Source organism: Ornithorhynchus anatinus, chromosome 3 (genome assembly GCF_004115215.2).
Source record: "Ornithorhynchus anatinus isolate Pmale09 chromosome 3, mOrnAna1.pri.v4, whole genome shotgun sequence".
NCBI lineage: Eukaryota > Metazoa > Chordata > Mammalia > Monotremata > Ornithorhynchidae > Ornithorhynchus > Ornithorhynchus anatinus.
The window spans coordinates 37,066,403-37,085,717 of NC_041730.1; the positions used below are offsets into that span (position 1 = coordinate 37,066,403).

Sequence of the window (19,315 nt, forward strand, 5' to 3'; positions counted from 1 at the left end):
ATGATATTTTTAAGTGCTTACTATGTGTCAAGCACTGTTGTAAGTGCTGGGGTAGATAGATACAAGTTAATCAGTTTGGCCACAGTGCCTGCCCAACATGGGACTCACAGTCTAGAGAAGCGGAAGAATAGATCTTTTTTCGCAGATGAGGAAACTGAAGCACAGAGATGTTCAGTGGCTTGCCTAAGGTTACACAGCAGGCAAATGGCAGAGCTGTAATTAGAATCCAGGTCCTCTGACTCCTCTACTGGAGCTCTCTCAATGATTCAATTAATTAATCATTTATATTTATTGAATGCTTACTGTGTACAGAGCACTGTACTAAGCACTTGGGAAAGTAAAATTTAGGAGTTGAGTTAGCACTAGACTATGGTGCTACTGAACATTGCTATAATCAAATTCATTCCCACTTAGTTCATGCTGTGAAAATGATCTTAACCAGATATAATGTCATCTTTGAAGCTATAGATAACAAGCCTTCCTACAATTTACATATTTTTAAAATTTAAAATGTGTAGAAGCTATAAAAGTTTTGTTCACTCTAAGAGACCATTCTGACTTCAAAGGAAGCATAAACAACACATTTACACAGTAGGGATATGGTAAAAAGCAAAAATATAAAGCTGGGAATGTGACAAATATGATATTTGTTCTTTAAAATGATAGGAGACTTGCAAAACAGGAAATGACAGAGATAAAATTTAATGCAGCAAGAAGGTATCATGATTTTAATCTCATTCTGCTGAGCTATTCCTGAACAATGCACTGGATCCAGTTATTTGGGCCATATTTTTATACAAAAGTTGAAGCTACATAAATACAACTGTAGGCTCAATGTGAGCAGGAAATGTGTCTACCAACTCTGTTATACAGTTAAATTGTACTCTTCCAAGCAAGTAGTACAGTGCTCTGCACACAGCAAACAATAAATGCAACTGAATAATTTAAATGATTGATTAAATGTGAGATGTTGAGTGGTCATTGACCCCTGGATTGTCATACCAATTAATGATCATTTCTTTACCAATGGAGGAAGGTGAGAAGGTGAGGTAATAATATTCACACCCTCTGCCACCACATTCTGCCTTGATCCATAACAACCTTCAGAAACCTCTCCAAACTCTTGCTGTAACTGGGTCCAAAGATAGCTGATGCTGATCCCATGGCACCAAATCCTGAATCTGCCTCAAAATGCTCATTTTTGCCAGTTCCTCAATGAAAATAGGAACCCTATTCATAGAAATGATAAAGCATTTACTGATTTCTCCAAAACAGGAATTTCAGGTGTACTGGCTCCACTGTGTGAAATAATTCACGTGCCAAGAGGTCCTCTTTAAATTCCCTGATAAAGCATTTACTGATTTCTCCAAAACAGGAATTTCAGGTTTACTGGCTCCACTGTGTGAAATAATTCACGTGCCAAGAGGTCCTCTTTAAATTCCCTGGAGTCTCCAGTTCTCACTCCCACTTGTCCCAGTGGTGATGTGTCCATGGTGTTTGCCGTGTTAAAACCTTTTGTTAGTGAACTGACACTAACTAGTTTCAGACACTAGTTACAGACCCTTCGCTAATGCATTCAATTTGAATTCAGCTGCCTTTTCATGGTTCTCTGTAGCAACGTCTCTTAAAAAATCAAGAATTTCGAAGCATTTACTAGCATCTAGAAATTTAACAAATTGCATAGGATTCATTTAGTAAGAAATATTTTGGAAGCTGTGTGCTCGCTCACTCAATAGAGCCTCAGAGAAGAACCAAGGCATCAGGGAACTACCCAGAATGGGACTGTTGAATACTCCTGGTTCTGTTTATTAGTGATATAGCACTACTACTAGCCCTAGAGCATGAAGATAGCATTTTAATTACCGGGAAACCTTTCACTTCTAGGGATAAATTTCTACATATAGATCCTCTTTTCCCAGGAGTTAGATTCTGATTGCATAAGTTTCATTTGCCTCCTCAAGACAATTGTTTCCTATCAATTGTAGCGTGTCTTTTTGTGAATGTAGCCCAAGAGTAACTGTACCAAAGTTAATATTCATTGAGTGTAAAGTAAATCCTTTGGCATCCCTGAAACTACTTTGATTTCATAAGGCGCTTTTATTTCCAAAGCATGGTCATATCATGTAAGAGAATTTTGTCTTCACAACATCCCTGCGAGATTAGGAAAGGAAGGTATTAGTATACCCATTGTATTTAGGTGGATGTAGTTCAAGTGAGTGCCCAACATTACAGAGAAGGCAAGCAGAGTAGCCTAGTGGAAAGAGCATAGGCCTGGGTGTCAGAGCACCTGGGTTCTAATTCCAGCTCTGCCACATGTCTGTTGTGTGGCCTTAGTCAAGTTAGTTACATTAGCTGTGACTCAGTTTCCTCATATGCCAAATGGAGATAACATTCTACTTTGTGAGTCATGTGGGACAAGCTGATTATGTTGTATCTACCCCAGTGCATTGTGAAGCACTAGGCACATAGTAAGTGCTAAACAAATACCACCCCCCCAAAAAAAGAAAAGCAACAGAGCCTACATTAGAAGGGGTTCTCTGACTCCCAGACCCATTCTCATTCCACTATACCAAAATGATACCCTTGAGACTTTTGATACCCACAGTGGTTTTCTTAATATTGCTCTGACAAGGGCTTCATTGATTATTTGCCTTTTAGATTATCACTCTAGTATTCAATTTTGTCAGTTATTGTTCCTGTCAAATTCACGTCAAAGGCTTCCTTCTGCCTAGAGACCAGCCCAAGCCCTCACCACAGAAACTTTGAGATGATTGATTGAAATTTGGCTATGAATACAGATTTTCCACTGTTTTAGAAAGCAGTGAAATTCGATGTGGAATTAGAGAAATTGTACTGTGCCAGAACTATGTTGGAACCCATCATATTGGCACTCAAAATGCAAAAGTCAGGAAAATGTTCACAACAAATCATACTGCTTTTGTATGGCTAGTACATCAGTGATTGTTCTGATGATTTTCAGGCCCAACAGGCTTCTACTGTCCAATCAGTAATTTTTACTTTAGCTAGGAAGGTAAGGAGGTACAAGGACCCACTATGGACACAGCTCATACTCATAGTAATGTAGTATACAGTAAGCACTCAGTAAATATGATTGACTGATTCTACGGAAAGCCTATGACCTCTCTCTCTGAACTCCAGTTTAACTACAGATGCCCAGTTTTCCAATGAATTGAAAATAATTGAAACTAAATGCTCCTTCATCCTATATTGGATGATATATTGAAATATGGACAATTCAATCTGCAATCTTTTCAATTAAGTTGGATTAGCCTCAGAGTGAAAATATCCGTGGGACCCTCACTGACACTGTCCACCATTTCATTCATTCATTCTTCCATACATTCAATCATATTTATTGAGCCCTTGCTGTGTGCAAAGCACTGTATTAAGTGTTTGGGAAAATACAATATAACAGTAAACAGACACATCTGAACAACTGCTTGTATATTTAACTTCTGTTGCCAAAAACGTCCTTTCAAATCATTCTGCATCCTGGCTTTATGTGTTCTATGGAGCAAATAAAGTTACTGACTACATTTTCCCAACTCACCCTTGAAAAGTTTTCACAGAAGAAACAGAAAAAATTGGGCATGAAGAAAATTACTTCTGGAACAAGCACCAAAATATTGCAAAGTTTTTACAAGAAAAAATGGAACTTTCTGAGAAAAAACTCAATTGTCCTCTCTTTTACAAATAATTATACAATTTTACCAAAAGTAGAATATGTAGCAATGTCACACAAAAGATTTCACATTTATTTATCACCTCTGATTTTCCAATGTCATCACTCATCCAGACTCCTTTCTTGCCACTTCACCAACTCCCAGCTCCTTATAGAGAATAATAATGTTAATAATAATAATGTTGGTATTTGTTAAGTGCTTACTATGTGCCGAGCATTGTTCTAAGCACTGGGGTAGACATAGGGGAATCAGGTTGTCCCACGTGGGGCTCACAGTCTTCATCCCCATTTTACAGATGAGGGAACTGAGGCACAGAGAAGTTAAGTGACTTGCCCACAGTCACACAGCCGACAAGCGGCAGAGCTGGGATTCGAACTCATGAGCCCTGACTCCAAAGCCCGTGCTCTTTCCACTGAGCCACGCTGCAGCAGCGTGGCTCAGTGAAAAGAGCCTGAGCTTGGGAGTCAGAGGTCATGGGTTCGAATCTAGGCTCTGCCCCTTGTCAGCTGTGTGACTGTGGGCAAGTCACTTCACTTCTCTGTGCCTCAGTTCCCTCATGTGTAAAATCGGGATGAAGACAGTGAGCCTCACGTGGGACAACCTCATTCCCCTGTATCTACCCAGCGCTTAAAAGAGTGCTCTGCAAGTAGTAAGCGCTTGACAAATACCAACATTATTATTATTATATGACTAGAAGATTAAACAACCTGGGAATGAAACACTGGGGTAATTAATGAAATTGAGCTATTTCCCTTTAAATGTTAAGGCATCTTTTTACCAGATTTATTCTGGTCCTTTTCCTTTTTGTGTGATTTAGAAGTATAACAAGCTTTATGTTTTTACTTCTAGAATTTGATTGGGTAGCTCATTGACTTTGTTGCCCATTTAAGCCTTGTTTCATATGCCTTTAATTTCCTCCATGTTTTTTAAAATGTGAATTATTTAAGGTACTAATTGCTTTTCTGGTCTTCCAGTCAAAAAAAATCCAAGCCCAATTGAAGGAGCTACGTTATGGAAAAAAAGATTTGGTTTTTAAGGTGAGTTACTAAAATGAATTCAAATAACGTTTTTCCTATTGGCAATGTAACATTGAAATCATCCTGAAAGGTGGTAATAAAATTCTGTTAGATTCCAGGGGATAGCACATATCTCAACACTGTAGAATGGAACTGTATTTATGTATCCCATTCTGCTGGGTGCCTATACTTACATTCTGTCTATGGATTATCTTATTGGTCCTTTGTCCTCTCCTTCTTACCTATTTTTAAATTGATATCATCATGTTCATTGTCATGATGAATTTTTATTAAGTGGCACAATTGCAGTAAGTAGTGGGAAATTACATTGAGACATGGTCCCTGAACCAAAAGTTGCTCACAATCAAAACTGGAAAACAGGCAAAGAAAAGTCCACTTGGGAAGAATAAAAATTAAAGAAAAACAAAATTTGTCAATTGACAATAAAAAACAGCAAATAATATGTCAGTGAGTAATTGTTTGCTAGATGAATTTCTAGAGTACCTCACTGCTACAGGCAAATAATAATGAGTGAGAAATGGCCATAAATTTCCCACATTTTAAAGTCTGTACCTTTGTGCTCGGTGGGGATTCTACAAGTGGTGGCAGGTAGGGATAGAATGGGTCACTCCAATCTTCAGGTGGATTCCCTCAGCTCCCTGATCTCTGGTGGTGAAGAGTGTTTTCAGGTCTTTGCTTCTGTGGAGAATTAGCACCTTCTTGTTTAACTTAATTCTGAGGAGCGGAGACAGAGATATGAAGGGGAAAGGAGGGAAGGATGAATAAGAAACTCCAGTTCTAACTGGTGACCCACATGGAACTGCACAAAGGCGAGGCAGATATTAGCTGCTTCTTGACAGAATTTGCGGTAGGCCCATCTACTCCTTTGAATTTGAAAGGAACCAGAGATAGAGTCAAGATGTTGGTTCTAGTGGATACTGGCCAAAAATCAGCATGGAGACTGTGACCCTGTGAGAACAGCAATGCAGTAGCTCAGGAGTTGTAACACTCATTGTTCCCAGAGATCCCCTATGCAGACTAGGTAGGCAGAATGCGAGTTGCATGATTCTACCTCATGTGCCCCTGGGGTTGGGGGTGATAAAAATGGAGTGGATGGCAGAGGCTGAACAGCACGGAGGCTGAGGACATTTACCATCTTTACACTTTTGCTCTCCATGTTCTCCACCCAGTCTTTTCCTCTCTCTCCTTCCATCCTCTTTTCCTTCTTCTCCTCTTCTTTTTCTATCCCCCCTCTTAGTCTCTCCTTGCTTTTTTCTATCAAGCTACCCCTTTTCTGCTCCCTCAATACATAACCCCTACTGTCCTTCCCATGTTCGCTTCCTTCCATTCAAGTAGAAATTAAGGCATTCCTGAAACAAAGACCGCACAGAAGTATGATTAACACTAAAGACTTTGGTTTGGTTCTTTCACCAACAATTTTAAGCATTAACTCCAATACCCCTTCTAAAACTTGTCTGGGAATCAGAATAAGTAGGGAAGGGCTTCAGCTGATAAGGGCATTTTAATGTAATTCCTTTTATAGTTCTTTTAATATGTCTTTGCTTTTTAAAGTTGTAAATGGCCCAAATTCTTATTGTTGGTTTCTTTAGTAATTAACTGCAGTAATTCCTTCAGAAACACTTTCAGCTCTCCGTCACCAAGAAGTAGCACAGTCTAGTAGATAAAGTGTGGGCCTAGAAGGCAGAATACCTGGGTTCTAAGGCTGCTCTGCCACTTTGCTTTGTAACCTTAGGCAAGTCACTTAACTTCTTTGTGCCTTAGTTACCTCATTTGTAAAATGGGAATTAAACCTGTGAGCCCCATGAGAGATATGGACTGTGTCCAAACTGATTAACTCGTGTTAATCACAACACTTTCAACAGGGCCTTATACCATTAAAATTGATTAAAACAATGAAGGCAAAATATTGATTCCTATTAACTCATTTAATGTTTTTTTAATTTATGAGACTTTAGTTGTATGCTTCTAATTCTTAACAAAGACAGTGAGTTCTTCTGAATTTGGTTTCCTCATATCTATTACATTAGTCACACAAAAATCCTGTGTAGGAATTTTTGTATTCAAATTATCATCAAATGTGATGTTTCTCCATTACACAAGTGTGTGATTCCATTAAATTATGAGTTGCTATGGGTTGGTAAGCTTCAGGCAACATTCTTTGATCACATTCCATCTGTTAAAAGCTTCATTTTATGCACCCCATATGGCTACTTCCTCTGATTGGTTCCCACAGACTGAATCTGATTGGGAAGCACACCAACCAATCTGCCTGTTGGGATGCAGTGCCATAAAGCTGCTGTCCATAAAGCCACACTGCCTTCAGGGAGCTGTTCAAAAATCCTTGTGAATGACTCTTTTAAGAATAAGATTTTCCTCTCTTACACATAGCCCTACAAAGAGCTCTTTATCTTTGTAATTGGGCCCCAAACCATTTCGGGATTGTTGGAATATTTGTCTTATTTACAGCTTTCTGTTGCAATCCTAAGGAAAACAATTTTGAAAAGAAATCTGTAGTGAAATACCAGCCCAAGTGGGTAACTTTCTAGTGTCATTTTTAAAGAACTGGTTATATTTAATTCTCAGAAATTTCTCCTCTTCTGTTTCTACTGCTTGCAACAGCCCCTATTCAAACCACCCAGCCCAGCACCTTCCTCCCTATCGCATGCTATTTAAGCCAAATTATCTTGAATGAATGTGGTCTCTCAATCCTTTTTACTCTAAGCATATCTACTACACACAAACACACACACACACACACACACACACACACACATGCTTTTCTAGTAAAGAAAACAAAATAAGAAAATAAATCCATTATGTATGTTTGCCTCTCTGGATTGCCAATACTGAGTTTCACATTTCACATGTTGATTGTTTTGTGAAGTGGAAACCTTTGTTGCACAATAACCTTCCAATTAGTCTCTAAAGGCAACACTGCAAAATACTTTCCAAGTTATAATTGAAGTTAGTGGGGCTTTGAGCCATGAAAGATATTTGGCAGTGTTGCCTGTTATAAAGTGAATTTGATTTTTGTTTCCTCTTCGCAACATATGTAGTCCTCCCTACTATGAGATTGACATATGTTCATTGGACTTTGTAATTCAGTGACACCTCATCATACTCCTTTACTAAAAATCAGGCATTAAAATTCATTTAATTGTTTCCTTCTCTGATTTCCCATTCTGCAAGTCCTTTCGGGGTGATTGGGTGTACAAAACAATGGATTATTTGGTAGAGAGTTTTGTATTGTTGAAAATTCACTTTGTGATACAAACCTGCATGGGCAATTCTATGATTAGGTACCCTCCCAAAACTAGAGACTATACTCCTTAATTCCTTACCATTGTCTCAATAGTAAACACTCAATCAGCGCTCTCTCTCTCCTACTTTGCCTCTCCGATTTCCAACACGACCAAACCCACACACTTCACTCCCCTAATACCAACCTATTCACTATACCTTGATTTCATCTATCTCACCAATGACCCCTTCACATCTTCCCTCTGGCCTGTAACACCCTCTGTCTTCACATACAGTGGACCACCTTCAAAGCCTAATTAAAATCATATCTCCTCCAAGAGGCATTATTCTTCTTTTTGCATCACCTAGGCACTTTAATTTGTACCTTATAAGCATTAAATGTTCACCCCACCCTCAGTCCTATCATTTTAATGTCTACCTTCCTCTTTAAACTGTAAGGTCCTTGTGAGTGTGGAACACATCTACCAACTCTGTGCATTGTTCTCTCCCAGGCACTTATTGCAGAGATCCTCACTCAGTAAGTGCTTACTAATTGTCATTGATTGATCAGTTGATTGACTGAACTATTACCAGAGGCTAAATGCTAGGCTATAACAAAGACATTAGGAGTGCAAATTTCCAGCCCCAATTCCTGCACTAAAATGTTGAAAGGATTGTTCAGTTTTTTCAGACTATTAGATTTTTCACTTTTCCAAAAAACAGATATTCTGTGTAAAAAGACATAAATAACAGACTTCTTTTTTATCAATCCCCAAATCATTTGTACATGTCAAACCTTATTTCAGAAGAGGCTTTCCTTCTAGCTCAATTTTCTATATTGATTTTAAATTTGAATGTTGCTGTTTCTAGTATTCATTTCCACTTAACTTTCCCATTATATCAGACATCACCTCCATAACCCCCATCAGTCAATCCCATAAATTATTTCTGACACCTCCATCTTTTTCAGCCCCCATATTAAGCCTACCAACAAATCTTGTCAGTCCTTCCTCTATGAAATTTTGAGAATATGCCCCTTATTCTCTTTCCCAACTTCCATGACACTAGTCCAACATTCATCATATCCTAAATCTCCTACTGAATCAGCCTCCTCACTGACTCTTCCCTGCCTCTAGTCTCTCCCCTTTATAGTAAATACTTCACTATGCTACTTGGGTCATTTTTCTAAAATATCATTCTGTTCACATTCCCTCACCTCGTCAAAATCTCTAGTGCCTGTTCTTCTCGATATTAAATGGAAACTCCTGACCATTGGCTTTGAGGCACTCAAACAATGCTGTCCCACACAGCTCAGTTCACTCACTTCATTCCTCTCAGGCTAGCCTACCCACTATGCCCTAGTCTCATCTTTCTCACCACCCACACCCTCCCTTCTTCCTGCAACTCCTTTCTCCTTTGCATCTGCTCATATTCAAGTTTCTTCTGAAATCAAATCTCCTCAGGTAAACTTCCTGAGTAAACTCTTTCATTTCTTGACATTTCATCCCCAACAACTTCTACCTCTATATTACCTCTGCATCCCCTCTACATCACCTCAGGACTTGAGTACTTACATTAACCTAAGCACTTATAAGCATATTATCACATTCTATTGATTTATCCTACTACAAGTAATTTATTTTATTGTTTGTAACCTCTGCTACATTATTAATTCCTTGAGGGCAGGTATCATCTCTTCTAACTCTCTTGTACTGTCTGTAGAGCTAAATACAGTGTTTTATACCCAATAAATTCTACCGATTAGTTAAATGATATAGAGTGAGAGTCTTCATATATAATTATTAGTTGTCAGTCTTGAATGAATGTGTTAGAATAAATTGAGAATCATGACCAAATCTCTTTTAAAAAAAGTTGCTAAATCTTGGTTTTGTGGTAATTGAAAAGGAGCACACTGGTCCTTCTCAGTTATTCATGATATTAGTAACTTAGACTGTCTCTACATGGCATAGTCTCACAAATACCAAATTCAATTTGAATGTCAGTGGAGTACTCAATTTTTAATATAAACTAACTTTTATAAATCAGATTAGAGCAATTCCACTCTACATCCAGATCTACATTAGTAAAGTGAAGAAATGAAGTTCAGTGAAAATCTGATTTGTAAATCATAGAGAATGAATAAACCACCAGAGGTGACCTAGTTCATTCAATAGTATTTATTGAGGGCTTACTATGTGCGGAGCACTGTACTAAGCACTTGGAATGTACAATTCAGCAACAGAGAGAGACAATCCCTGCCCAATGATGGGCTTCAATACTTCTGATTTGTCTGCCACATAAGCTATTAAGTATTTTCAGGCAATGGTATTTATTGAGGACTTACTGTTTGTAAAGCACTGTACTAAACACTTGGGAGAGTACAATACAATAGAGTTGGTAGATAAAAGCTGTTCCCACAAGGAACTTACAATTTAGAGGAGGGGTTTACAGTAGTTTAATCTTTATTTTCATTGTAAAACATTGAAAAGCTCTGATCTAGACAGTACCCTTAACTCAAGATAAGGATGCTCTTACATCTTACCAGACAGATAGCTATTTTTAAAAGATATCTAAGAAAGATTGTTCCATACTTTTCTCTGACTAATCTTTCTTTGTATAGGGTCTCAGTGCCTTCTGATCTTCCGTCTCCAGCCCTCTTCTTTCTTATGCATTGCAAGTCTGCTTTAAGTGTCAGACAGGTGCTTTCGATTTTTTTCCCTGAAATGATGATTTCTCTCCCAAGCAATTTTCAGCCCAGTTTGCACACACATAATCATTATCCTTTCTTTCAAAGAAGATATGAAATCAGATTTACTCATGTTGCACCCTCAATTACTTAAACCTTTGCAATGACAGGGAATAGGAGTCCTATTTTAGGTCCAATTACCTCAATTCTGCCATAGGTTTATGTATCAAGTCTGCATGGGAGAAAGCTGCTTTAAACCAATGAATTCCCCAAGCATAGCACAACATGGTCCCCCAATAATCCCATGTTTCATAACTTTTAAATCTGACAAGAGCTGCCTCAGAAACTAAGGAGAGGACAATGACTTGAGATGCATTGTTTTATTCATAAAAAATACACAAACCTATGAGTTGGGCAAATATTTTGTGAGAGAATAAGAAAATGTACAATCTTCAAATTCAAGTTCTATGTATTAGACTGATAAAAGCAGGCTCTAGCATGTTTGAGACTTTTTTTCCTGATAGAGATTTCAAACAGTGCATTTATTATAGAAGAATATTAGATGTGAAAGCCCAAGGACTAAATGTAATTCATTAAGTTAATTGCAGTAAACTGGTCTGGAGGCAAAGATCAAAAAGATTCAATTTTCCTTCTCAACTGACTTTAGTATATTATTTGTAGAAAAAACTTATGGAAATGGAGATTAATTTGGGGTAGATCAAGAGCAAGGACCCTCAGATAAAATTATTTATTCACATGAGTGAGTCTCATCTAGACCAAGAACGACATGCTCCTTTGGAGATAATACACATGGGATAATATTTCAGGTGTATCATGCAGTATGAGAAAAATGAATGAAGCACTTTAATATGTTTTCATACTGTACTGAAATGATCTGAACTCAAAAAGGTTCTTGTATTTTCCTTTACTTTATAATGAGTCCCATGGAGATTGTTTAATTATTTTTATCTTGATTTCAAAGAAACTTGTATTTTGCCCTCTGTCCTAAGCATGAAACATTTTGGGAAGTTAACCCAGGAACAGAATAGCTGTGGTCACAGATTAGACAGGAAGAAGAGGGTTGCAATGCATTTTGGAACACAATTGAATGTTAAGAACATAATTAAAATTTTATTTCTTTTAAATAAATTGACCACATCACTGACAATTTACCAGTTATTCTACCCATAGGTTAGTCAGTTTGGAAATGTCTGTCAGTCCATTACATGGGTATGTTGAACACTTTCAAGGCAGATAACCCTGGGCTGGAACTTCTGATGACTTCTTAGTCTCGCAAATTCAATGAATATATAATATTTTGGTGAATCTTCATCTTCTGTTCATACAGTGACAAACTGGACAAAATTGGAAAGGGCAGGAGATTGGCAGTATAATATGACAGTGTACTGAGAAAAAGGACTGAAATCATTACAATATTAGTTTTTGTATTTCTTTTTTTAATCAACTTGGTGAGCATGGGACATGTTTTGTTATTTAATGAGCTATCAGAGAATATAATAATAATGTTGGTATTTGTTAAGCGCTTACTAGGTGCAGAGCAGTGTTCTAAGCGCTGGGGTAGATACAGGGTAATCAGGTTGTCCCATGTGAGGCTCACAGTTAATCCCCATTTTACAGATGAGGTAACTGAAGCACAGAGAAGTTAAGTGACTTGCCCACAGTCACACAGCTGACAAGTGGCAGAGCCGGGTGTTGAACCCATAACCCCTGACTCCGAGGCCCGGGCTCTTTCCACTGAGCCACGATGCTTCCCCTTTAATTCTAAAGTGGACTGGAGTGTCTTGGGATATGATAGCTAAAGCATCATCACCTATTTGGAGCCCATTTTCCTCTTAATTCCAAGAAGAGATACTTAATCTTCTTTATTCACAGATAGCTTCAGTGCATTGACAATATACATTATCATCAACATAAAAGAAAATAGGAAAATACCCTCTAATTTTGATATTTTAAAGCAAAGTGAACTAAAAATGTTGCTTAGCACTAAAATACTGTGTACTGCACCAAAGACAATTTTTCTTATCACAGGAATAAGGTAAAAGCAAAATCAAAAGAAAACAATTTTCTCTTCCTTTTTAGGATCTGCCATGCAGACCCATCTGGCATTTTTTGAAATGCTCTTCTATGTCTAGACATAATAGACATTGATTCAATTTTTGTGGCATCTCAGTGATGTCTCAGTCAAATATACTAATGTTAACACAAAGTAAACATGGGAGAGAAACCATTTATTTGCCTTCATTTTTTCAAAGTTCTCTTGCATATTGAGTGTTCTCTTTAGGGTTTAGTACAAATTCATTTTTTTTCATAACCACATAAAAAGATGATGCCACCAGACTATAAGACCTCAGTAACTCAGCATTTCAAATACTGTGCAAACACTTGTGTGGTCAGTTTGAAGACAATACATGTATGATCATTCTGCATTTCAGAAGGTTAAACCCTTAACCAGAAATCATGGACAAAATATATGGAATGTGATCTCAGAAATAGAAAAGAGAACCCATCATGTATGGTTATGCTGTTAAAGCAAAAATAGAGCAGAGGATAGAGAAATTAACCCAGAATATGGAGAGTGGAAAGTAAATCCCACAATTCAGGCCATTTTACTTTTTGAACCATTTAATTCCCCATAGAAATGAAAATTCCTATTCAGGAGTAGGACACGATCCACAAAGATCAATAGTGGAGAGTATCAGTGAACTGAAAAAATATCAATTTTAGTAGTGAAGATGAAAAAACTGATGTGTGCTCAAGAATGTTCTGGGAGTGACTGAGGTGCCCCATTTGAACCCCAGGCAATGTTTACCTTTGGACTCCTCCCATAGCCACAGACCTGGTTTGGCTGATCATATCCCCTGTCATTTAAACCCTATAAATCCCACAATACATTAAACTCCTTTTTATTTTACTCTAAATGAATCATCCATAAGAAATTACAGAATGATACATGGTGCCATTTCACCACATATTTAAGATCTAGCTATCACAATAGGAACAAGCAGTATGACATAGTGAACCAAGCACAGGCCAGAGAGTCAGAAGGTCATGGGTTTTAAACCCAGTTACTTCACTTGTCTCCTGTGTGACCTTGGCTAACCACTTAACTTCTCTGTGCCTCAGTTACCTCACATGTAAAATGGGGATTAACACTGTGAGCCTCATATGGGGCAACCAGATTACTTTGTATCTACCCCAGCGCTTAGAACAGTGCTTGGCACATAGTAAGCACTTAACAAATACCATTGTTATTATTAGAAGGTATTAAGGAATCAATCCATCAGTGGTATTTATTGAGAGCTTACCATGGGCAGAGCACTGTACTAAGCACTTGGGGGAATACAATATAACAGAATTGGTAGACCCACTCCCTGCCTATAGAGAAATCCTTAGCCCCCTATAAATGGGAACATAGGCATAGATTTCTAAATGTTACTAGCTAACTTCATATTTCCTAATCTGCCCTTTATTTTGCTTCTTAAAGGATTCAGCAACATTTTTGGATGTCTCTATTTGTGCATGTGTTTTTTTCCTTCTTTATCATTTGCACCTCTCTTTGATATTTTCATGTTCTGTAGAACTGTTTGTAAAGGGAAGGATCCAGTGTTACCACCTGTACCTGACTGTCATAATGTGCGCAATGGCCGTCTACATTAAGATTTGGAAACACTCCAGTTTGGGCTATACATGCATATACAAGTGACATGGATAAAACGGATTCAGAGAATAATACTTTTCCTGGGACAGTAGGAGTAATGGCATTTCATACATTCCTAATGAATATAATGCATTGTATTTCATACTTAGAAAAGTACAACTGTAGCCCAATCACCTTCTCTACCCACAAGGATCATATTATTGTGGTAACTGGATGTTCTTTCAGCTTTTGGCCCTACTATAACCTACTCACTAGCAATTTCCCTATTCACTCTTGTTTCTATAGCCCTAGAGGTTCCATTTCTTGTGTTTAAGACATTTACGTGATCTAGGATCAGTGGAGAGGAGGCTATATTTGATCTAGTGGTCTTCTGGTTTCCACTGGTTAGGCTTTGCCAACCTAAACAATCCATCAATGGTATTTATTGAACACTTACTGTGTGCAGAGCACTGTACTAAATCCTTAAAATGATTATAGTATTTATGGGCTTACTATGTACCAAGCACTAGTCCCATCATCTTAATGCAATCATTTTAGCAAAGAAAAGGTCAGCCATTTAATGAATAGCTACTTCAATTTGAGGAAATTCAATTTATCAAAATAACAGAGCCTAACCACAGATGAATGAGGACAATGCTTCAAGAATGGTGTTTGTAAGCTTCCTTCCAGCAAAACCTTTATTTCCCAAAGAAAAATTATTTAACATTTGTATTTTTCCATTAGGTTAACAACGTGGGCTGCTTCAAATTTTCATCACTATAGTCTTTATTTAAAGACTGTCAACTCACTGTGGGCAGGAAACATGACTACCAACTCTCTCATATTGTAGTCTCTCCCAACCACTTAGAAAAGTGCTCTGCCCACAGTAACCTCTCAGTACTGTTGATTGGTATAGTCAGTCCCAAGATTCAATTTGGTCTTCCTTATGCTATATTCTGTTTGCTCTCTGTTCATTATATGAGCATCAGTCAATATCTCATTAATCATTCCAGTTAATGAGAATTTTAATCTCCTTTTGAACTCATTTATTTTTATGAATACAGTACTTGATGGACACAACACATTTGGAGTATGTGCTAATTCTCAGTAGCTAGTTAGATCTGTTAGAAATCTGCTATAGCGCTTCCCCTAACATAGCCCTAAGCAGAGAAAATATTATTGAATCTTTAATTAACTAAAAATCCAATTTAAAAGATTTCTACATGCTCCCAAGGAGGCCAAGAAGCTTTGGACTTTCATGTGAAGTTAATTTTATCTTTAATTTTCCAACTGAGCTGCCAACTGTAGTTCAGTTACTTGCTGAATAAATACTTCTGAAAATGACAACTTCCTTACCTGCAGCTCCTGAGAGATTCAACAGGCAGTAACCTAATTGGTACATTTCTATGATCTCGGGAAGCAGCATAATGTAGTGGATAGAGCACAGGCCTAGGAATCTGAAAGTTATGGATTCTAATCCCAGCTCTGCCACTTGCTTGCTGTGAGACCTTGGGCAGTCACTTAACTTATCTGTGCCTCAGTTATCTCATATGCAAAATGGGGATTGAGACTGTGAGTCCCACGTGGAAAAGGGACTGTGTCAAACTCAATTTGTTTCTATCCACCCCAGCACATACTACATTGCCTGGCACACAGTAAGCACTGAACAAATACCACACTTATTATTACTATCTTCACAGCTTCTCAGTAGTGGACGTACCAAATTATGCTGAAATGGGATTAAATTCTGATTAAATTGCAGTGATAAGTTTTTTGTGTGTTATTGGGTAGCTAAAAGAGTAAAGTACATGGAACATCTTCTGTTTAGTTATAGTTGGCAAGGCTATTACTATTTTATGAATGGCTGATTTCTGGTGGTGGATTCAGTGATACTTGTTTATTTTCCTCAAGTGTTTGGAATGAAAGGTGATATAATAATGCAAGAAATTTCCCTGCAAATGAAACTAAGAAATACAAACTACTGAACCACAAAAATTACTTCACAGTTCAAGAGGACTGGATTTTCATCCAGGCCTTTCATGTGAATATGGAGAGAAAGAGTTGAAATATAGGCTTTGAGAAAGATTTAAAGGCTGATAGGAATTGAGGACTTTAGGATTAAATGGGAGGTAATCTAGGTAGTAAAGTCAGTGAGGATCCTAAGAAAAAGAAGTAATAAAACAGAATGGTTCCCTCTCTGAAAACAAGGGTAGTTCCCTAGTGGAAAAGGTCAAAGGGAAGAGTTGGTGAAAATTAGGTGTTCAATGCATGCTACTACTAATCCTACTGGGTTTTTGATGTCGGGTTTATTTTATTTTGCAGTTGCTTTTTTTATGCTATTTGGAACTCAATAGCAAAAGTATGTGTTTTGAAAAAAAATGGAAATAATTCTATTATGCACTCGATAAATGCCAAACACTTTATTAAGCATTAGGGTAAATACAATACAATCATATTCGACTCAGTCCCTGTCCCACATAGACCCGCAATATAAATAGGAGAGAGAACAGATAGTGAATCCTAATTTTAGAGATGAAGAAACTGAGAGGAAATGAAATTGAGAGGCTTCCATGTACCATCCCTCTCTTTCCTTCCTTTGAAGCCCATATCATCCACCTATGAGATACTAGTTATAGTTTCTCTAGATAATAGTCACAATTTTCTAGCATCCTCCAGGCCCCACCTCCAAATTTTTTAAAACACTTTGATCCCCTTCTCATATTCATGCTCCCTTTCTACACCTCTACATTGATCTTTTGGGACTTCAATATCCAAGGAGATATTCCTGATGATCCTTCCACTGCCCACTTTCTATCACTGATCTCCTGCTCCTTCCAAGCTCGCCCAATCACTAGTTTGGACACCCACTTGATCTCATCATCTCTAGTCATTACTGTACAGTCTCTACTCTCATAAACTCTAAAATCCCTCGATCTGACCACAACCTCCTCACCTGCCTTCTCTCCCATTCACTTGCAAATCTGTCCTGTTCCCCACAGAGACCTCTGATCTTTTGACCCCATCCACTTTTCTCATCATCATGCCCCATTTAGTCTCCATACAGAAACTATCTTCTTTTCAATATCAAATTGACACCCTTAACACCACCCTTTCTATGGAACTCCACTCAGTTGCTCAGTCTCATACCACTAAACCTTCAGTGCATTTCATTCATTCTGGTCCTTGAGGTACAGAGTGCCACTGTTGGAAATTCAAACTCTAAGCTCATTGTGCATGAAATGTGTCTACCAACTCTGTTATATTTTACTCTCCCATGGAGTATAATATTCTCTACGCACAATAAGCACTCAATAAATAGGTTTGTAAATTTCAGGCCAACCTCATCCACCTAAAGTTTATCCTTGAGCACTTTCACACAGCCCTCTCCTCTGCACATCAAAATTAGTTCTACATTGTTAATGACTCCCTACAGATGTTTAACTCCCTCCTCAAACCCCCTGTCTCTTCACCTACCCAGTGTCTTGCCACAGATGACCTGGCCACATACTTTACTGAGAAAAATGATCTCCCTAAAATCTCACCTAGTCCTTTCCAGTCCTCTCCTCCTATCCCTTCTGCAACTCTCCCATCTTTCCCACCAGTATGTCAAGAAGAGATCTCCTACCTTCTCTCAAAATTTACACCCTCCACCTGCAACCCCGGACCCATTCCTTTCCACCTTATCAAAGCACTTGTCTTCTCTCTTCTTCCTTCACTATCATTTTCAACTTTTTGCTCTCCAATGTTTTCTTTATCACAGCTTTCAAATAGGTTCATCTTTCCCCTATCCTAAAATATACCTCCTTTGACACCTTGTCTCCCTCCAGTTATTTCCCTATCTCCCTCCTACCATTCATCTCCAAACTCCTTGAGTGAGTTGTCTACACCTGCTGAATCCAGTTCCTGTCCTCCAATTCTCTCCTTAACCCCCTTCAATATGGATTGCACTCCTTTTTCTCCACAGAAACTGCTTCTCAAAGATCACAAATGATCTTCTTCTTGACAAATCCAACAGCAATCTACTCTATCCTAATTCTTCTCGACCTCTGAGCTGCCTAAGACACTATTTACCACCCTTTCTCCTGGAAACATTATTGAACTTTGATTTCACTGTCCTCTCCTGATTCTCCTCCTATACCTTTGTCCACTCATTCTCAGTCTCTTCAGTGGGTTCCCACTCTGCCTCTTACCTTTTGACAGTGGGAGTTTCTCATGATTCAGTTCTGGTTCCCTTCTATTCTCCATTTCCACCCTCTCCCACATTTGCTCCCATAGTTTCAACTACCATCTCTATGTGAATGATTCCCAAATCTACATATCCAGCCCTGATCCCTCTCCCTTTCTATAGTCTCACTTTTTCTCCTGCCTTCAGGATATCACTACTTGGATGTCCTACCAACACCTCAAACTTAGCATGTCCAAAACAGAACTCCTTTACTTCCCAGGCAAACCTTAACCTTCACCTGACTCCCCCATCACTGTAGAAAGCACCATCTACAAAAATAAAATAAGTAAAATAAATAATCCATAACAAATAAATATTTATTTACATTTCTCCCTCTAGACTATAAGTTTCTTGAAGGAAGGGAAATTGTCTGCTAACTCTGTTATAAGGTACTCTCCCAAGGGCTTAGTACAGTGCTCTGTACATAGTAAGTGCTCAATATATATGATTGATTGATTAATTGATTGATAATATGAGTGCTAAAATGAGAGATAGAATGAATGAGCATTACCAAGTTGGTTGGGGGAATGCATCTTGGGAAATAGTGACTTTTAGGAGTCCCAGAAGAAGGTAAAGATGCAGGTCCTCAGAGTTGAATAGAGAGGCTACTCTTTGTTTAAGGACAAGTATGAATGATGGACCACAAATAGGAGTGTCTCTAGAGTAGTTGAAAGATTAGCTTGACTGGAGCTAAGAATGTGATGTGGGGTGTAACAGAAGAAATTGTCATTTTTTAATAGTTTATAAAATTAAATTTAAAATGAA

General features: G+C 38.0%; 1 protein-coding gene across 1 annotated transcript in view; it reads left to right on the plus strand.

The window, feature by feature from the left end:
• LUZP2 (leucine zipper protein 2) overlaps window positions 1-19,315 on the plus strand; it is a 344,353-nt gene that overhangs the window by 248,653 nt on the left and 76,385 nt on the right. Inside the window, exon 7 of the mRNA XM_029059088.2 lies at window positions 4,679-4,741. Coding sequence (XP_028914921.1) covers window positions 4,679-4,741 — 63 coding nt within the window. The remainder of the gene's footprint in view (window positions 1-4,678; window positions 4,742-19,315) is intronic.